This window comes from Rhopilema esculentum, chromosome 15 (genome assembly GCF_057945365.1).
Source record: "Rhopilema esculentum isolate cy_ngs chromosome 15, ASM5794536v1, whole genome shotgun sequence".
Classification (NCBI taxonomy): Eukaryota; Metazoa; Cnidaria; class Scyphozoa; order Rhizostomeae; family Rhizostomatidae; genus Rhopilema; species Rhopilema esculentum.
The window spans coordinates 3134992-3156532 of NC_142829.1; the positions used below are offsets into that span (position 1 = coordinate 3134992).

General features: G+C 35.4%; 4 protein-coding genes and 1 non-coding gene across 5 annotated transcripts; 2 read left to right on the plus strand and 3 right to left on the minus strand.

Moving 5' to 3' along the window:
• Positions 1 to 102: 102 nt before the first annotated feature.
• LOC135685336 (uncharacterized) lies at positions 103 to 5928 on the plus strand. The gene has a single exon (XM_065201251.2). The coding sequence runs from the start codon at positions 1861 to 1863 to the stop codon at positions 4354 to 4356; it is 2496 nt and encodes an 831-aa protein (XP_065057323.2). The 5' UTR covers positions 103 to 1860; the 3' UTR covers positions 4357 to 5928.
• On the minus strand, positions 5833 to 7998 carry LOC135685339 (small ribosomal subunit protein bS6m). Its single transcript, XM_065201254.2, has 3 exons — positions 7841 to 7998; positions 6924 to 7063; positions 5833 to 6108 (listed from the first exon to the last, which is right to left on the minus strand). The coding sequence occupies exons 1-3, from the start codon at positions 7883 to 7885 to the stop codon at positions 5916 to 5918; spliced, it is 378 nt and encodes a 125-aa protein (XP_065057326.1). The 5' UTR covers positions 7886 to 7998; the 3' UTR covers positions 5833 to 5915.
• Positions 7978 to 17245, plus strand: LOC135685337 (5'-AMP-activated protein kinase subunit beta-2). Its single transcript, XM_065201252.2, has 8 exons — positions 7978 to 8086; positions 8963 to 9126; positions 9609 to 9786; positions 10702 to 10795; positions 12084 to 12207; positions 14508 to 14656; positions 16262 to 16330; positions 17054 to 17245. Exons 2-8 carry the CDS (start codon positions 8988 to 8990, stop codon positions 17132 to 17134), a joined length of 834 nt encoding a protein of 277 aa, XP_065057324.2. The 5' UTR covers positions 7978 to 8086; positions 8963 to 8987; the 3' UTR covers positions 17135 to 17245.
• LOC135685845 (U5 spliceosomal RNA) lies at positions 11449 to 11567 on the minus strand. The gene has a single exon (XR_010516033.1). It is a non-coding gene; the product is annotated as a U5 spliceosomal RNA (small nuclear RNA).
• A 1319-nt stretch (positions 17246 to 18564) lies between the features above and the next one.
• LOC135685338 (zinc finger C4H2 domain-containing protein) lies at positions 18565 to 20855 on the minus strand. Its single transcript, XM_065201253.2, has 4 exons — positions 20684 to 20855; positions 20373 to 20544; positions 19341 to 19513; positions 18565 to 18943 (listed from the first exon to the last, which is right to left on the minus strand). The coding sequence occupies exons 1-4, from the start codon at positions 20746 to 20748 to the stop codon at positions 18643 to 18645; spliced, it is 711 nt and encodes a 236-aa protein (XP_065057325.2). The 5' UTR covers positions 20749 to 20855; the 3' UTR covers positions 18565 to 18642.
• Between the last annotated feature and the right edge of the window lie 686 nt (positions 20856 to 21541).

Below are 21541 nucleotides of genomic sequence, written 5' to 3' on the forward strand. Positions count from 1 at the left end.
GTAAGATCTACTCTTGTTATCGTCAGTGATTGGTATTTTGGTTCAACCTGAACTGAAGATAATGCTCAAACTTTGGAGAAATTTTGAAAATTTAGAAAATTTCAAAATAGTAAATTCAAAATTTTTCTTTCTTCTTGGCATGTATAAAAGTTAAAAAAACTCTTGGTACCAGAGCTACATGAATTTGAGCGTGGTAATAGAAGGAGTGGCGAAGCGACTTCTCTTCTCGGTTCTTATTTACGCACACGAAGTTAGTGCCTCGGTCTTTTTGTGCAATATACGCACAGTGTGTCGTGAACCCAATCAATGTCGAAAATTGTATTAAGTGTTTTGCCATCTTTCCTATCAACTTATAGTTTTTGTTTTGCAAACCACGCAAAGTGACATCAACGTAGAATGACAGCATCTGGTTAAAAAGGCTGTAGGGCAGGTGTCTCATTATAGACATTTCTGACTCGTAAAAACTGTTTATTATTACATTTCTCTCTCTGATGCTCATGAAACTGACAGATCAGCAAATAATTGAAAGTCGGTTCAATTTTTCAGGGCCGGGCCTAGGAGTGATTCACAAGACTAAATGCTCCCCCCCCCTCCAGTATCTCGGAGAACTGAGGAAACGACCATTTCAGGTAAAATTGTTGAAAAAAAATTTAGGGATTCTCAAAAAGTCGTTTTTTGCTGTAAAACTTACGCATGCATTGATTCTATCATATAAGAATAAGATTACTTCATGGTCAGTGGCGGATTTGAGGGGGCAACTAAGGGCAGTTTCCCCATCTTCACCGAGTTGAAGCAAGTCCGGCGCCCTTTTTTGGAAATGGTTTGGCATAATTATTGTGAAAATTTTATTTAGTATGTGAATAGAGGGTACAAAGCGTACCCTCTCACCTCGTACCTGAAATTGCACCTCGCACCTCATATCGTACCTGAAATTGTTGTATATAGCGTACTCTCATCACCAAATTCTTAAATATTTTCAGCGCCCCACTACCAACTGCCCCTTTTTCAAATTTGTTCTGGGTCCACCCCTGGAGATGGTGTAATAAGAATACTAACCCCAATCAGCGAAATACGAAAAAGTTCGCGCGAAATACGTCTTGGATATGCACAGTGAACTTTTGCTGGGATTTTTTGCGAAAAAATTTCTCTGCCAATAAATTTTTAAATGGGTGTAAGTCAAATTTCTTGTGAGAAATCGTTCAGCTGCCAATCATCCGTATTGCTTTTTCAAGCTTCCAACTTGAGGTCAACAGAAACGTTCACAGGAATTTTTTGCGCGTGAAGTATTTCGTAGCGAAATTTCGCAAGACTTTTTCTCACTTGAGATTGGGCTGGGCTTTACGGGCCTCGGACCTTTTGCCCATGGACCTCGGACCTTTTGCCCATGGACCTCGGACCTTTTTAAATGAAATGAAATGCCCCTCCTAAACTCCCTCTGCCCTCTCTGGATGCTTCTGTAATTATTTTTAAGTTAATGCAACTTAAAAAACTAAAGCTAAGCCCCTATATTCGAACATTTTGATCAGGAGATAGGCTTACATTTACGTGTAGGATGGATTGATGGTAAAATAAAACGAAGTTAAAATTTGCGATAAACTACTGGATAAATTTGAAATTTGGAGCCTATGGATAGAGAAGGCGAAGAGGTCAATGTCCCTTTGTGCCTCTTCTATGGCAAGCCTCGTTTTGCTGGTAACCAAGCAACCAGGTTCGTAATTTGGCTGGAAAAGGGCGACTGAAGTCATGAAAGATCGTTGAAAGAAAAAATGAGCATTCGAGTTAACACACATTCAAAGGCTTTGGAAATTGATCTTTTGTGTATTTGGTTTTAATGGTATTTTCAAGTTAACTGCTTTCGTTATGGAACCACCAGAAAATCGGCAAGCTAGAAACAGTGCCGATTTGAATGGCAATATTGACTTGAACAAATTTACAACGCTATGTTCTGAATTGGAGTGTGGAATGTCCAATACATACAGTGCGTTGGATGAAGTTTTGGGTTTAAAGAACATATTACTTGAACAGGATCTTCCAAGTGCTGTGAAGGTGAAGGTAACGTTAGCTGTTGGCCGTCTTCATCGAAGTATTTCAGACATGAGTGTTCCTATGGGTGAGGTGACAAGGCTGGTTAGATTGTATGCTGTACCATGGGAGAATAAAAGTAAGGCCTTGAAAAAGCTTCATCAAGATTACGAAAGCAAACAACATCAACTTGAAATTGCCCTGAGAAGGCTAGAAATTGTTGGTGTCCAAACTATGCGCATGGAAAGGGAAAGGAGGATAATGAACTGGGAGAAGATATTTGCAAAACTAGTTGGAGGGAAATCACATGGCCAGAGATGGAGGTTTCTAATTCGACAATTCAAGCAGAAGCTGAAGGATGGAGAAGATCTTGCAAATGTCTACTCTGCAGTGTCTGATGAAGAAGAAGATGATGACAGCAGTGACGTTGAGGAGGAAGGGAGGTCTAAGAAGCAGCTGTTTGCACAAGAGTTGAAAGCTAAGTTACGACAATTTGATGGACTTCAGGAAGTCCTGTATCCTGGTCGACAGACTTTGAAAAAGGAGCAGGAGAGTAAAAACCCAAGAAATTCTTTTATTGAAGAAGAAAGCGAAGCAAGTATAAATATAGGGAATTCAGATGACAATTATTCCACCACTAGCAATGAACTGGACTCCCAACATTTGTCCTCTTCACAAACAAAGAAAAAGGTGCGGTTTGATGAAACAGATGGCAATGAGTTGCAGAAAAACCAGTTAGGTGTTTCAATTTTAACAGGAGCTGATAAAAAGAAAGAAGTTGCGTCACAAAGGGTAGAAATGATAGAAAAAGAATGCTGGACACATGAACCTGATTTTGAAAAGTTATTTCATATAAGGCTGTTTAGGCCAAAGTGTAAAACATTGTCATCATCTTGGTGTACTGTTGTGTTTGATAATAATGTGAGGAAAAGTCAGGTTTTTCCTGAAATGATTGAAAACGTTACAACTCAAGAGGATCAAATGCCTGTTAAAGAAAGTGATTTAGAAGAGAAGCCAGCTACAAAAGCAGAGAGACAAGCTGAGTTCCAGTTAAAGGAGAATGTAAATAATAAATCAGATGAGAAAAGTAAAAAGATTGACAATTTTGAAGAGTTTAGTTTCAAATTGCTTCCGGACTTTGAAACACGGAACAAAGATGAGATTTTGTTGAAATTTTCTGTTCATCCAGCTAATAAAAAGACAATGATTGCAATGGCTAGTGTTAAACTCTCCGATATTAGAGCAATAGACAAAGAAAATATAAACATAAATCAGCAATTTGATGAACAGCTAGAGCCAATCAAGTTGCCAATAAAAGCATCAATCAATAATTCTGAGCTGATTTTCAATAGAACTTGTGGTGAAATACGCATTGTTTGTTATTATTCCAAAGTGATTTTGCCACGAGTTATCACCAGAGCAACTGAGACATTATCCATTGAAGAGCTGACAAACCGAATAATTGAACTAAGAAGAAGGGAAGATTTGAAGAGACTGAAAAGTGCCGGAACCTCCATGACAGAGAAGCCAATCTATACAGAGGAGCAAATGAAGTTTGCAAAAGAAGAGTTAAAGCAGCAGTTGAACAACTTGAGAGAAGAATATGAGGAAAGGCTGAGTCTCATAATTTCACAACTTAGCAGGGAAAATCAAGAAAGCTTAAGAGAATTTGTGAATGCTGCAACATCACCTTTGTTTATGTGGTCAGAATCCCCAACAACTGATTATCCTAGTTGTGATTCTTTCAGCCAATCACAAATCCAGCCTGTAAAACCATCCAAGAGCAAATCAACAAGGAAACAGTCTAAAAAACTTGACAAGAAACAACAAATTTGGGGAGAAAATTTACCAGAGGATTTTTATGAAAGAATGAAAATGTTTAGAGAGGAGAGCTTCAAGCATCATCAAAAGCTAAAAGAAAAGATCACAGAAGAAGTTAGCAAAGAAATAGAGAAGAAATTAGCAAGCAGCTATAAGCTTGATACTTCACAAAAAGATGGTAAAGTTCCAGAGGAGGTCTGCTTGCCTGCATTATTCATGCCAACAAAATCCAGAAACCTCTACACTCCAAAGGCTAGATCATACTTTCATGCATTTGGTACATACAGTGGAAGGATAACACAGCCCCCATCCATTCTGCAGTTACCAAGGCTTCAAAATGACAATGCAGATATTGTTGGTATATATGAATCAGTCATGAAACAAAAGATGGAGAGTGTGCCGGACAGAGAAAATGACACTGATTTGGGGAGATTCTCTCCAATGTCATCATCTTCTATAGAGCTTACAGGAATTGAAAAAGATCGAGATGAGGACCTTGAAAATGCAAGTTGATTTGGTATCATCATACTGAGGTAACTTTGAAAAATTCAAACTTTATGAAGAATTATCTACAGAAAGATCTGAAAACATGGCCAAAAATCTAGAAACTGCCAAACAATATTTCCCACTTTGTGCTGCTTGGGTTTGGCACATGATACACTTTTTTATAAGCTTACTTTAGGGGGGCTCCTCTACCAAACTGATTTTATAGTTAAGTTTATAGTTTGGCAGTTTAAGTTTACTACCAAAAGTTTATAGTTTGGCAAAGTTTTACATTAATTTGGCAAATAACACAATTAGAACAGGCTGGTATCTACCGTAAATCCTTGAATTGGCCCCCCCCAAACAAGTCCCCACCCTAGAACTACAAATTGTCAATAAGCCCCCCCCCCCTCTCGAATAAGTCTCCACTGCTACCTTAATTTCTCGAATTGGACCCCTCCATTTGATGATTGTTGCCATCTGAGGTTGCCGTTTTATTGAATTACCACAACAAATTCATACTTATGGTAGTAATTAATTAAGTGCTCATAAAGAAATTCCTACTTAAATAAACAAGGTATTTTAATAATGTCTTCTTAATGTCTACAATAATTTTATAAGCCCCCCCTTGTATAAGCCCCCCTCACTGGAATAAGCCCCCATCCAAAATATCAAAAATAAATAAGCCCCCAGGGCTAATTCGAGGATTTACGGTATTTGCTATTTTCAAGAGGTGAAGGTTATCATATTTTTGTAAGAATTGTTCTATTCTTAAACCAAAATGTTAATAATCTGTTGATAAAATAATAAATACTTTAATAAATCTGTAAGAGATACTTAGGTCTTTAAATTTAGTACTTAGCATTAGGGTAAAGTACAGTTTAGTTGAAACAGATCCAAGGATGGAATGAAATATAAAGAATATAAGGCCTAAGAGGAAGGGCACATCTTTAAATTGCTCCTAGGCAATGTCAATGGTAAGGTGGAAGGGATATCTTCAAGGGATAAAGGACTTCAGAGCAGTAGCATGCCAATGGTTAAGAAAATGCATGCCTCTGTTCAACCTTTTTTATCAGAAATAAAAAGTATAATTCCCAGAGCTGCACCACAAGTTGAAGCTGCACTCAAATATTGGATTCTGATTGGCTGACTTGCAAAAATGTAAACAAAGTCTCTGATTGGCTCTTTGGCAACTTCTGCCCCCTCTGCACACATACTAGTCCGTAATAAACCCCTAAAATTGTGGAAACAAATTTGGATCTAGTTTCTAGCCCAGGTTTGTAAATAACTGTGCCATATTCAACAGTTGTAACTTTTAATCAATTATGAAAACGTTTTTTAAAAACACTATCAAAAAATATTTTACCCTTATTCTCTTACTCAATCAGCCCCTTCCCCCTTTATGCAGACATCCCTTATTGAGAACCCCCCCTTTCCTATGTGAATAGCCCTTTTTACATTCTCAAATAATGTGAAGAAGAGGTTGAAATATTGAACCTTGTGGCATTCTACATTTTTTATAACTTTCTTAATATTACATAAATTATGTAGCTTTGTACAAAATTTAAAAAATAAATGTGAGAATAAAGTTATTTGTCTTTATATCCTGGTGGCTTTCTGTAACTTTTGTTGCAAGTCAGATAGTTGAACTTGAAACCCTCTTCACCATAATGGTTTTCTACTTTTGTTATCCTTGGTCTAATAAGTTCCGAATCAACTTTCAATTCTTTTTTGAACTCATTCAGCAAAGATGGAGAGAGGTAGAAATCCACAAGAAAGTATCTAGAATAAAAATAAACAATAATTTTGCTAAATAAACTACAAATCAATGAGTCATCAGAAAGTTTGTTGCATAAGAAGTTCACAAGAAAATAGGTATATTCTTTACAAATATTTTAACTGTTTTAGCTTTTCGACTTTCAAACTTCTGTCATTGAAAATTGTAAAAAAGGAATTTTTAAATTTTGGTTGTTATACTTTTACAGGTAACAAATTGATAACAGGGTTCATTTGCTGTAGTGCTTTTTTTATTCCTGTATAAATATTTGAATTATTATTATCAATTGTTAAAACATAACACATAACTTGTTTGAAATAAAATTTATACAGATTAATGAGTCAGAAAATTTTTTGCACTAGAAGTTTTTTTGAAAATGGCCATGCTCAGTGTTTTCAACGCAAGAAACTGCAGTAAAAACCATGGCATCAATCACACATAACCATTTATAATGACAACTGTGAAAAAAAATAGGAACTGGCTGTTGTAACACAAGTTTTCATGTATTTGGCATTCATCAGACAACCCGTATTCCTTGTGCATGACAATAATAACATATTAACAGTATGTAGAATGACTTTGTCCTTAGGATTCAACTTATTCAACAGTGTGAATTTTGAAAGCATAGCCCTCTGAAAGCAAGCAATTTATTGCATGCAATTTCTTGGGCATCTGGCTTGTGAACTTTTTTTATTGTATCTTCTAATCAACAAGCTGCCTTAAAAGCAGGCATGTTTGCTTCTAAATTATAATTTCAAGAAATGATTGTGTATGTGAATGCATGCTAGGTAGTATAACCACACTGTAATTTGTTAATTACCTTCCATGGGTAAAATTCTCAGCATGTGCTCTCATCTTGTATGGAAGTTCTTGTTCACCTAGATTTTCAATCTTCCTCACAACACCTCCATTGTCCATAATCCAAGTACATGTTCGATGCAAGAGATTTCTAAAACCATCCTAAAAGAGTGAATATTTACAATTCAGTGATTGAATTTTAGGGCACATACTAAAACTTTGAAATAACTTTTCAAAACTCTGAGAAATGAAAATACCCTAGCAAGAAAAGATTTGTTAACATGCTTACACAAATATGGTATTCTTTCTCTTTGATCCCTCAAAAGAAGCTAAGCTATAACTTACTTCATAAATGTGTATACTTTGTTAAAAACAGTTGCATCACTTATTCCTCACTGTTCCATCACTCGGTCAAGGTGACATTATTATATCTTAGATTCATTGTCTCCTTAGCTAATCAAAAACTCAATCAAAAAAACCAATTTACACCCATTCTAAATGATATTAAAAGCATATTCCATATGCTTCAACTCTCACAATTACTGCAAATCAGGAATGCCAAGGCAGCTGAGTTGTAGAAAGTGTGCTTGATTTTGAATGAGAAAAGAGAGTTCAGTGAGTTCCTCAGCCAAAGATGATAGTGGGGAGATTACAATAAAACTTTCAAATTACCAGCATTCCAAATTACCATCATGTTATGGTATGTTATGTTATTTATGTTAAATGTTATGTTATGTTATATGTCATATGTTATGTTATGTTATATGTTTATTTATATTTTGTGTATCGTATCAAACTAAAGCAATGCAATTCTTCCGTGCTTTTTCATATGCTATGTCATGTTATCTTATATTATAATCATAAGCTAGATAGATAGGCCTAAGCTATTATAATAGCAGAAAATGATTCCTAACATAGTGCTCCAATGAAACCTCTTACTTTATTTAATATCCTTGAAATCATGGAGAGCTCATATCTCGGCATTGTGGAAACTGTAAGTGAATCGATGACAACAAGCTCGCACTGCAAGTCACTGTGCTTTAAGTTCAAAAAATTCCAAAATCATTTTAGGACAAGGTAACCTCGACATGAAAAAGAGGATAATCGATTCGTGAGAAATATGGAGTAAGGACAACAGCTTTCGAAGTCGTGCAAAGTAAACCCAACAATTTTCCTGTTTACTAGGTAAATTTTCTAGATTTGGTTTGTTTCTGTTTCTATTCTTTGTTAGCATTTCCTAAATTTCAATCTCGTAATGTGCTTTAAGACGCAAAATATCGTAATGAACGTCTTTCAGAGACCTTCACATTTTTGTTTGTTAGTATCGTCATTCATATCGCCTTTTGAAGAAATCTTCCGCTCTTTTCATAATGTCATTTTTTAGAAACATGCATCAATCATGTATTCATTTATAAAATTCCCGTTCTTCACCAAAGGACCATAAACCTAAAGTCTAATTGTCAGACTTCGAATACATTTTTCCAAGAACAGTAGAACGGGCAATCAAAGGGGATAGTTCAGGTCAAACTCAAACTCAAAAAGATATTTTCTCAGAATTAGCAAGTTAATTGAATGATCTTGTATAGAAAACTGGATGTATTTATTTCAATATGATTATAAGATATTTTTTAATAACGATATGCAATGGCATAAAACCTGTAGGCTAAGATCACATGAAAAAGATCTCTTAAAATGAGCTATCAGGCCATGTATCCAATTGAAGTACTGGAGATTCTACATGCCTCTGTGATTTAGTTTGAATACTCAACAGTAAGAAATCAGTTATTATAAATCAGGATCAGAAGAGACTAACATACATATTCAGAAATTTTGTTCAAGGAAACATTTTATTTTATTTGGAAAATAGTGCAAACCAGGATCAGCAGAATATACTGTTTTCTGCAAATCAAGAGCTATCTATGTTTGCCTATTATGCATTTATTTAAAAGAAATCCCTGATTTTAAGCTCTGTCTGTATTTTCTGTATGAATTTTTACAAATGTTTAGTCAATTTAACATTCCCTTGATTGCAATGGCAAATTAAAATGTTTTGTTTACTAGATTCTAATAGCAAATCAGTCTAACAATGGGACAAGGAAGCTCTAGCAGGCACAAAACAACAGATTTTTCAAAGTCAGAATCAACCCTTGAATTTGAACCTGGAAAGAAGCTTATCTCTCACAGTCAACAATCTTTTGAAAGGAGCACAGCACCATTTGATAGAGGTACCCAGATGATTTTATAAACAATCAGTATTGTATCTCATTTCTTTAAGGTTAAAATTACTTTTTATCAGTCTGTCATAAAGTGCTCAATGCTGCATACCCAGAGCTTTAGACCCTTTGTATACAACAGGAAGGCTCTAATTTGCTAATCTTGAGCTTCAACATTAATGCGATCACATAAGGCCTGAAACTCAGAGTATCAAGTTAGAACCATTCTATTCTAAATACCAATCATATTATCTTCTGTAAGATTTATAACCCAGAACTCTGTGTTTTTCACGAGCAGTTTTGAAATAAAGGGAGAAACTACCAAGAAATATATTGTACTAGTTCAAACTTGTCCCAAGTTCATTCTCAGCCAACATTTTTTTTCATCCACAGAAATCTTTAATCTAAGCAAGCACCTCTTTAGGATTTTGATACTAAGTATTTATTGGTTGGATCATGCTCATTTATGATTAGTTTTCAATTATGTTAATCAGAAGTACGGCCACCACCAAGTGTTGTGTCAGATGATGATGATGATGACTTCTCAAAGCCTGGAAAGCCAAGAAGAAGGCTGACGGTTCCCACAGTTTTCAGATGGGAATATGGTGGAAAGGAAGTTTACTTGTCTGGTAGTTTTAATGAATGGAAGACCAGAATACCCATGTCTTACGGGTACTATTATCCATAATTTGCCTTTGAAGTGCTAGATTTTAAAATATCATTAAAATGCAGAACCTTTGTGATATCATGGTCTAAATATCAGAATGTCTAAGTACTAAAAAGTATATTTAAATTTTTTTAAAATTATCAAGGCTAACCTAATTTTCTTGGCAAAATTTTTGCTCAACTATTAATAGAAATTTAACCAAACTTGGATTTTCAAGTATTGGATTAAGCATGATATAACTTCAGAATTTTGTGATATTTTGTGATTTGCAAAATAATCTCATATCTCAAACTTTGGCTTATTTAAGTTAGAAATCTATGAAAAGTTTGACCTTAAAAAAAGTTTATCATTTCTGCTTTATTTGCCACAATAGGACAGGTTAGTAATTAAAGTCCTCCTATTTTTGCCACATTATGAAAGCTACTCTTTGAACTGATCTGTAGAGCAAATAAGTACTCACATCAAACATACGCTTCCCTGAAGATAGCATTTAAACATTAAATGCAACATAGAATTATATTTTCCCTGAATGTTTACACCTGATTATGTGCATTTCTATAATTGCTGATATTCTGATGAACATTACTGTCATTTATTCCTCAAAGTAGGTGTCTTATATTTAAAGAAGCAGTGTAATGTTAGCTGGTATTTAGTTCATGGATTCTGAGATTGTGGTCATTAAAGAGAATCAACAAACATGTACCCTAATGTTCTAAAATAAAATTCCACATTATGATCAATATGAATTGGCATTGAGCTGTATCCAAGGACAAAATTGTATGGGATATCTGGTCGCAAAAAAGAGTTCTATCGTGATTGGTTGCCTATTAATATATATGTAGGTTACCCACTTTTATATTCCTCCACTCCCTTTTATCAAGCAGTCTAATTGCATTGAGAAATCGATTCTTTATTTTCAGTGGTGGAGAATTTACAGCTATAATCGAGCTGTTAGCTGGTGAACATCATTTTAAATTTCTTGTTGATGGCCATTGGATACATGACCCAAATCAGGTAATTGTTTCAAATCATCCCATGATCTTTCAAGGTATGTTTTTATCAGATGTCTGAAATTAAGACAGATTGGACAGAATGTTGACATGATACTAAATAAAAACTGTTTGATTTTATATTAATTAGAAAGTGGAATACTTATACATACAACAGAGTGCAACGTTTGTGCTACATGGGGAAGAATCCCCAGTAAAGTCCCCAGTCACCAGATAATTGAATTTTTCTAAATCAGGCCCTCTAAATCAGGTTAAGATCCTGTTCTGAGGTCATGCCCCCCTTTACCAACACATACCCTCCACTTTTCAAACCCTCCCTAGGGCCAAGCAGAGGCAAATTTTTATTATAATCATGCTTGTCAGTCTGATTTGAGCAATTTTATAAAGATGTGCTTCCTTGGTCCTTCATTTCTCTTGAAAACTTGTAAAAAATTTTTAATGGACAATACAAAGTAGTAGAGGAAGAGTTTTTTAACTCTCCCTACTCGACACATGCTTTACAGTGATATTCCATGTATCCATTGTGCCCTAGTGGTGTCGATTCAATCTTTTCGCACGTTTATTGTGATGATTGTGCGAAATAGGTAGGACGCCTTGCCTGCATTGCAACACAGACTTCATAATGGCATCTTCATGAAACTTTAATTGATTGTTGGGAGCCCCGCGTGAAGCAGGGCGTTCGAAAAATTGCTATAGGCTCATCAAGTTGCCCTCCTCCACGGAAATCTTTAGTAAAAGGCGAAAGATTTGTGCGGTTTGAAGGAAGACCAGAGCGTAAAATAATCATAGCTTACTGCTGGTATCTTTTATCAAACGAATCGCGACGATTAAGGGTAGTTTTATGCGCATGCGCATTTGTGTACTTTTTCGAGAAAAATAAAAGAGACTCAGAACGGAAAGGACCTGAAAGTTTACCAAATGAACGCAGTTTTATATTTCATATAAATTTATGTTTCTCATGAAATATGGTATCATAATCATCAAACTCTTTCAAAGTGCAGGAAAGTGACGATCTCAATCGACATCGACAGCCGATCTCCATTTTTTCCTGTCTCGGCCGGTCATCATCCGTGTTGTGCCTGCAAAAATTTTGATCAGCTCATTTCCCTTGCTTGATTTTAAAATATTTACCATAGATGGTGCCCATGTAGGTATTTTATTCGCACGGCGACCTGATTATTTCTGCTACGACGCAAACCCATTTAAATTTCTTTTTGACTGTTCTTCTACGTAAAAATTATTTTACAAAATAAATTTCGGTTGGAGTTTTAACCTTAAATGTGTGTTTCTAGCCCACTGTGAATGATACATTTGGAGGCCGAAACAACGTTGTTGTCGTAAAAGACTCTGATTTTGATGCCGCAGAAGCGTTAGATGAGGATGCGGGAATGCAGAAGGGAAGCTTCGGCTCGCTTAGTGAGTACCTTTATCTATGTGATAAAATAGATAACGGATGGTTGATGTATGTAACATTTTATAAGTTTCCTAATAATTGCTGCCAAGAAACTTTTTGGCGATTACAACTAGGTATTGATGGAATGTTTGAGAAGTAAAATTTTGCCTCAAAATATGTTCAGTTTTCTGTTGACATATATTTAGACATGAAAAATTGTTGTTGAATAAGCAAATAAGAAATTTATGTTTCGGCTATTTTGTGCCATCTTTAATTTTGTGATTTTTCAGACCTCAACCATTAGTAGTTGAAGGTTTCTTTTGTGTATGGAGACACAGTTGTTTTCAATCTGGAGAGTATCAAAATCTGACACATTGTTTTTGCATGCGATACGTAGTGCCTTTTCATGTATATGGTTTATCTTATTATTTAGGGTTTTGTCACAGAACATCCATACAAGTGGGCAATACCTAAATTGGGATAGAATAAATGTCCTCATTGTTTGTTTGAGTTGTTCTGTGCTTAAGTAGCATGAAATGCGGGAGAGGGCGTGTAGTTTTTGACTAGCCTTTTTACACAGTGTTTTTATGTGTGGCTTAAATGAGAGTTTTTTATCTATAGTTTCACCAAGTAGTTTTTCCTCGCTGCTTTCGTTGATTAGGTTGTTGTCTATTTGTATGGCTAAGTCATTACTTTGATCACCAAAGGTCATGAAGTGGCATTTGTCCCCATTTAACTTCATGCAGTTGTCTTTAAACCATTCTGCAACTGTTGAGGAATTTTTCTCTTATTTTTCAATTACATGTGTGGGGTTAATGTCGTTCGCATAGAGGGTTGTGTCATCTGCATAGTTGCATATCTCTATGTCTGGTTCAAACATGAGCAGATCGTTAGTGTAAATATTAAATAAGAAAGGCCCTAGAACTGACCCTTGTGGAATACTTTGTCAATTTCTTTCCATTCACTGAAGGATCCATTTACTTTCACTCTTTGTTTCCTCTTGTCTAGATAGCTATGAATGAACAATAAGGCTTTTCTGCTGAATCCATATGCATTAAGCTTTGCTATCAGATCCATAAAGACAGCCCCGAAACACTCTCCGGCGTCCCGACTAATCTTACATTTTTCAGTGAAGCGCAGTAGGGCATGTTGTGCACTATATTATTCTCGAAATCCACAAAGCAAAGGGTTAAAGAAGCCTAGTGAAAACGGTTTCATCTGAGATTCCATTAGTCTTTCATATACTTTTGAGACTGGTGGGAGGACCGTGATTGGTCTAAAGTTCTTCTTAACATGTATATCCTCTTTTTTATGAATTGATGAAATATCACCAGTTTTAAGCTTCGAAGGGAAGTTGCATCCATGTTATTATTGAAGCAGTTTTGTAGAGTAGCTGCAAACATTATTGGATTGTCTTTCAATATTTTTGCAGGGAAAGTCCCAGCGAAAAGTGTTTTTCGGAATAAATCACGTGAATAGTTCTGCCTTAAATTTTTATTGTAGCCAATTGGGCTCCTTTCCACACCTAGATGATGTCAGTTCTTTTAAGGAGGCTTGATCTGAGCGAAAAGCTTGTCTTTACCCACAATCGTTACCAAAAGTGGTGAACATCCCAATATTCAAGTTCAGGGTTTGACAACCCCAAGATTTAACCTCAAACCCAAGATATCAACGCTATTACTTGATTTAAGGTCTTTGTACGACCATTGCCAGTCAAATTTTTACAGGGAACCATGAAGTAATGAAATTGAGCAATATTTAAATGGGGATAAGAAAAAAACTTGCAAAAAACTGTTAAGACTAAGGATATGTGTTTCTTCAAGTTACAACCGTTTGGTGAAGATCTGACTTGTAGTTGTTTTTCCAAAATCGATGAAATGGCTTTCCTAAGTACAGTGGCTTACAGGTTGGCGTATATGTGGTACATGTTAAGCCTGGGCATGTATTTGTGTTAAACATGAGTACTCTGCTTTTATTATCCCTGTACCATGAAAGAACTATACAGTTAACAATGATTGCTTTCAATGTATAACTCCTGATTTCACTGCACATTTCATGAGCCAGGGAACCAATTCTGGCCAGGGAAAGGGTATTAAAGGCACCAGGAAGACCCAATACACGTGTCTCATCACCAAACTTTATTTCAAATTCTTTGTTAGTATAATTTAGTATTGGAGAATTTCACATATCTTCTCATAGCTTCTCATTGTCCTTACAAATACCATCAGATGCTAATTGGGCAAGAAAATCCCAATAAAATTTTGTACATGCTGATGTTGATTTTTGAGACATTCCTTAATGCTTTGTTTTTCTGATTTTTCAGGACAAATTTCTCCGCCTGGCTCTTACGGTCAACTGATTCCATCCCATCATACACCAGTTGTCGTTCATGATACTTTACATTCTGCAGTACCTCCCATGCTTCCACCTCATCTTTTAAATGTCATACTTAACAAGGAGGCCATCGATCAGGTAATTTTTGTATGCCAAGTATGATTTTTTACTTGTGCATCTTATGATCTTCCTCATCATGTGTGAGTCAAATCTAACAAGGAGGCAATAAATAATTTAAGTTCTCTATTTACCTACAGATGCATTTAGCTATGTGTTTCTTTCCTTCCAAAACGGCGAGTGTTACAAAGGAGACTGTTTACAGATCTTAACAGGGGTAGTCATTCTAGGAAAACAAAATTCCTTGATCACTTTTATCTTTGAATGTGAGTACAGTATTTAGGTACTTTACCTTGGAAGTTGGAAGCAGGTTTGAACAATTCATTACCTAAGATATTTAGGAAGCATGTAAGAAACTTTTGGTAGGAAAATGGCCAGAAAATTTAAGAAACTGCCTACCAGCACCGGACCTTAGTTTCTTATAAAAAATACGTGTACAATTTCAAAGAAAGGACTTAAACATGAATATAATGATTTCTTCCGTTGTTATGACTAAATCAGGAAGGTGAAAGGCAAGGTATAGCATTCTCTTTTTATTCTAGTCTAGCAAGTAGGTGTCAATTCAATTGTCGTTTTTCAAAGGTGAACGGTAATTCACTTGTCACAAATTCCGTTACTTTCTTAAAATCAAGTTTGTTAGGTTTTTCATTTGAGTATGAGCAGTAGGTAACCATAGACGAACAGAGTAAACAAAAATATTTACCATGCAAATCGAAGAGGCGTTTAGCAACACAATCGTAGGAGATATGAAGGCCATGATGTGCATATCTGCGGCAAACATCATATCTGAGAAATCACCGACCAAGTCATCTTCGACATCTGACTTTAAGGATCTTTAAACCCTAGTGCAATTCTATGAAAAAGATCTCTCCTCTCCAGAAACAGTGTCTCAAGAATATGAAATTCTTTTCCTCGTTTTAAACACTTGGGCAGTCAACGAAGGTGATGCTGTCCCAAGAGATCACCAAGATTGCTGCAATTTCTGAAAAAAATTTAAACCTGACGCCGTCTTTTGAAAACATAGCAAAGTTAAAGCCGATTTCCATTTGACATTTTTTGTGTGCGCGGGCATAGCGCCCAAATTCTGATCGAAAGATCGAAAAATTTACTTCTTTACCCCTCCAACAAAATTTTTGTCTTCCCCCCTGACCTTGAATGTATTATGAGTTAACAGAGAAACTGTTGACCAAATTAATTCCAGACATTTGCAAATGCCTTTTTCAGATGACAAGAGGATAAGAACATTTGATTGGACGATAAATAAAACTTGATTTGAATAGATTATAAAAGTTTAAGTTTAATTCTAATGGCCTTAATTCTAATGTTATGTTTAGAATATTGAAAGAAGAAAATTTTTATCAAACTTTTGTCGGAAAATCTTGAATTTCTTGCCCCCCCTCCCCCTATGAATTTTCCATCTACTCCCTTGTTCATAAACAGCTTAGGCCTTAGATTATTCTTAAGTGTTGCCTCTTTAGTAACTTTATCATTAACTCTTTCTGTCTCTGAGCTGCTGCTAACGTTATTGTTTTTGTTTAATCTTCCAGCAAACTTTAGATCATTCAGATACACCTCTAATATAAAGTTTTTCTCCAAGCAATTTAATTTGCTTTGTTTGTTTTTCAGGAGGATCTTACTTTGCTTCCAGTACCCCATCACGTCGCATTAAACCATCTCTACGCACTTTCGATCAAGGTGAGATTAATTTTTAATGCGATTGCTTCAAACATCAAACATAACATTTAATTTATTGAAAGATGTGACCTGAACAACTTTTTTAGGCTAGATGACATTTGTAAAAGGAAAGGAGCACTGCAACAGGTTGTCTGCCCGAATTTTGAAATGATGCAGTTAAGTGAAATGTATAGATTCAGTGTACAACACAATGCAAATCGGACAAATTCCAAGCAAAATAATTCCAGCATAATTAAATAAAGCGGTTTGCATGCAAGTTTACAAATAAAATTACGCTTTCATGTGTAAAACAGGACGGATCAATTAATTTAACCAATACACTAATTGTTTTTATAAGAAACAGCTTATAAAAAACGGTAGGCTTAATTTTTCGAAAGTTGAGAAACAACCCGACCCAAGTTGAAAAAAGCTAAGAAACTTTTATAATTTGCAGTTTTAATTTTCCGAGTTGACACACGAAGTGTTAAAGCCTACCAGTAACGGACCTTGGTTTCTTTTGAAATAATACGTGTAAATCGCCTCGGTATCGTATAATTCGCCTATCCCCATTTTTTTAATATGATTTTGATAGCTTAAATAAATAATTGGTACAAAGAATGTCTGTAATAATGATGGATGGTGGCTTGATTAAACTTCAGCCTTCGCCAAGGCATTCTTTTTCACCCTTACGTACTTCAGACTATTTCATATGGATAAAACCATGTTTTTATTACTTTCTTGCAGGACGCTGTGATGACGCTCAGTGCTACGCATCGCTACCGAAGGAAGTACATCACGACCGTGCTTTACAAACCTGTAAAATAGCTTTCTGAGTCCTGATATATTTGTCTGGAGTGCTGTATTGTATTGTATAATAGATTACGCTTTCTTTATCACGTGTTTTAATACATATTCTGATTAAAAATTACGAGTTTATGGGTCCGTTCTATTTTTATTCAAATTTTCTCTATCTAAGAAACCAATCTTGGTATGTTTGCTTTTATTGCCGCTGAAACTATTTCTTGCTACAATTCGTTGATATTTTAACTGTTGCCAAAAAGGAAAATATTTTTAACTTATTTGGGTTTAAGGCCTTTTGCCATTAAACTTTTGTTCAAGGGTTTATAAGGGCAAAATATGAAAATCTCCTTCTCCACATCCTTCTTTATGTTTTTATACCTATGTTATGTTTCCTTTTTGACTGGATATAATCATTAAGAGTACACGCTGACCCCTTACCAACGTTGTACATAACTGTACTCGTTTTAACGGGTGTTACTTTTTATAACTTGGTTAAGAAAACTAAATATCGCACATATAATTATCAAGTTCCCCAGACAGAAATAGCAAGAAAAAATTACTAAAGAAACGACATATCGATGTTTAGCTTCCTTGATGATATCCATCGTGGAGGAGCCCCAAGGAAACGACGATCCCCCCCCCCCCACCCATTTTTCTTGAATGAAAATAGCGACTTCTAGCTATGAATGAGTGGGCACTTTTTCTTGCTCATTAAAGTATATTGATAAGATCACTTGCGCGTTCTTCGAAATTATTTTCGAATCTCTTAAAATTAAGAACTCGCACAAAATGCTCGCTACGAATCTTCGCAGAGGCAGAAGATCTAACTTTAAGTCTCGAAAATCGATTTTTTTGAGAAATCGCTAACGACAGCGACACGGTTGCCTGCTTTATCTGCCAAAAATCAAGGAGCCCAAACAATAAAATGGACACCCCTGGAATCAACTGGCTCTTTCACTGTTTTCATCCTCCCACAACATGCGACTCTTCTTTTTCTCCGGCTGTTAGTGGCCTCTTTGAAATATATTTATCTCTGATTCCCATTCAGAAATTTCAGATGAATTTTTAACTTTTTGCAACGCGATTTCCGTCACAGAACGACAAGGTTTTCAAGAATGCAATTTTTATTATAGAAGTTTAAAGATAAAACTTTAGCGGATAACGTCTTTAAAAGAGTAGTAGGTTTAGAACCCTATGAGATAAAATGGCTTGTCTGCACAGAGGCTTATCCTCACGGACTGCAGGATTTTCGAAAACCTATTGACAACTAACGACACATTCCACCTATGGATGCAAACACGATTTTTCGGGTACCGTAGAGGGTTACATAACAAATCCAAGTAAAACATAAACAAGGGTGTATGTTTATCAGTAACTTGGGAATTAACTGACGTAAAAACAAAGGGAGTAAAGTATCATCCGATACAGAAACACCAGAGAAGTTTGAAAAAACATGAGCACTAATATGCCACAAATATGATAACTATATACAGCGAACTATATACAACAAATTATACATCAGCGAGATTAATTCATTCATCAAGTTTCCGTTTTTGATTCTTTGGATTCCTTGATTTGCTTTTTGCTTTACACATCGGACAGACAGGAGCATTTCTATGTATCAGTTCTTGACAAGACGTGCATGATTTCATTGGGGGCCGTTGCTGTCGTCTTGGTGCTCGAGTTATGTGCAATTTCGTCAGTTGATTTGGAGGTATGAATGTTGGAGGTAAATTTGGATGATAGTATGAGCATATATCTGAGCTGTAACCTTCATGAGATGATGCTTCACCAACCGATTGTGAGGGCTGACAAAAATTAGATTTGCAAGAGCTGGAAAAAAATAAAGGAGCAATTACAGATATTTCCAAACTACAATGTCTGCATAATTGATCAATGCACAGTGCAATAAATTTGCAAGATGCAGCAAACTAGCCTTTTCAGCATTCAGTACAATTTTGCAAAACTGTTACCTTAGAAATCATGTTTTAAGCTTGTATTTTGAACTTATATTTTGAACTTGTATTTATCTGTTGATAATATTTGTCAAAAACTGCAAACAACAACTGCAAACAACAACTATAAACACAACACTCTACCTAACCAAAAAAGCCTTAGCGAGCTTGAGAAGAACTTTGCTGAGCTTTCTAAAAACATCTAGAAGAAGCTTCTTAAGAGAAAGCTTCTTAACAAAAAATGCGATTTAAAAAACTACTTAACAAAAACTTACCTGTCAGCCTGAATAAGGTCTTTTTCCGGAATATCTTTCAATTTTGTCAATCCAATTTGCATTCTGTGTGCATCAATGTCATTTTTCAATGGATTGTACTCCTCAAACAAGAGATATGTTCTTTCCCGGAGCCTACCTCTTTCTTGATTTGCTTGCAGTACAGTTTTTTCCATCTGCACAAAATTTCAGGTTGGAAGATTTAATAAGCAATGCTTTACATCTCTTACACTGTTTTTATAGTCATCTTTAAATTCCTATTTTATTGGTGTATATAATAGTTCATTATTGATACCTTCTTTAGATGTTCGCTTTTGTTGAAATTAACTAATTTGATTCTTCAAAAACAGACAAACTCAGATCTAGATCAAGTGCAATATCTTAAGCTTTCCATTATAGGAAAAGTTTTTCAAGTAGTTTATCTAAAATGGTAGTCATAAAATTGAACACAAAGACAGAAGCCAAATGCAATGCAGAAATCTTCAATGAATGGGGCTATACAAAAAAACTTTAAAAATTGGTCTTTGATTTGTGGTGAAACAATCATCACAACATACACTCTCTTTTTGTAAAAACAATTTTATAAGAACACAAGCCTCAAAGTTGGTCAAAAGTTGAGAACAAATTAAGAACAAGCTGAAGCTGAGCTACTGTAAAATGCAATTTTGAACAATATTTTATCTCAAAACCGAGGATTTTCAGCCATTTGTGGGTGTTTAAGCTTGACGGGCAAATGAAGGTTGTCCCATTAACTTTTTTTGGTAATACCTCACTAGGGCAAAAAAGCTAGCTATCACACTGCTTACACCCTATTAATTTAAGAAAAAATTAAGAACAGTCAGCCTGAACTTAAATTTACTGTTTCTTATTAAAAAAGAGTGTAACACAAAATGTAGAGATAATCATTTTATGTCAATAGTAAAAAAGCTGCTTTGCTAACGACTATATATATCAAAGCACCAGGTTATCTGGCATGATTAAACCAACTGAAGTTGATACAAGAAAATGATAAAGATATACTGTCTCGCGTCTTACCACAGCTAGATTTCTTTCGATAAGTCTTAGTGATTCCACGTGCATCATCTTTTCTCTTCTCAGATGCTCAATTTCTGCTTTATAATCCCGAAGGTGTTCGTCCTCAACTTTGAATGACTGCAGCTGCTGCATTATTTTTGCCTTGAGCTTTTCAAGCTTTATTGTTTTCGATCTGAAGGATAACGTTTTATAAAATATAACCAAAATATTTACAGTTATTTCGAAAACCTATTTGTGACCCTAGATATTATACCTGCAAATTAGCACGAATTCGTTCTGTAAATCAAAAATAATAATAATTTCCAACTGACCTTATATCCTTTACAACATCAAGCTTTGCCATTAACAATCCCTCTTCTTCTTCTCGTGAATTCATTTTCTTCTTTCAGCTTCCAGGTCTTGCTTACCAACTTTACTACATGTGTACAGAGCGAAAAATTTAAATACTCTTGGGGAAACCTCGTTTTCTTGATTACCTCGATTTGAACCCTGATTTCCCAGGCGTTCAAATCAATCAGCTGTTTTCGAGATTTTCTAAAAATAAATTGGAGAACATAAGATAACAGAAAGATAGCAATGACAAAACCATTTCTTTGAACGGGGGTATCTATCTGCTACCTAGGATATGGAAGAAAGGACTGCGAGCTTATTACGGATTCGGGATGCTTAAAAGTAATAGAGAGCAAGGCAGTTTTCTGTATGGTTTCAAGTACATGTTGAATATAATTTGAGTGGGCTAGGCCGCCTCAGCACCCTTTTGCTTTCGCGGTTCCTTCTAGGAAGTGGGAAAAAACCCTCTCAAAGATGACACGGTGACACACAAACTCAAATTCCCTGTGCCTGCCAAAAAGCTTCATTTCAGCTAATTAGTTAGCAATCGATAGAATCTCTGAATACCCTATATAAAACAACATTTCAAGCTTTGATTTATTTTAAAGATTGATCGATTCTGTTGTTAGTTTCATAGCCTTCATCGAAATCAACTTTTTATCACAAACAAATCTACCAACAATGAATATATCACAAATTGCAAATTGTGACAAAATTTTGGGTTAAAAGCTACAAGCTCCAAGTCACACCCTAGAGATCAACTGCAATCAGTTGGCACTAAAGGAATCCCCAAATATTGTCATTCTTTCGTCTGGACAACAACCTTGATTACTGGAAAC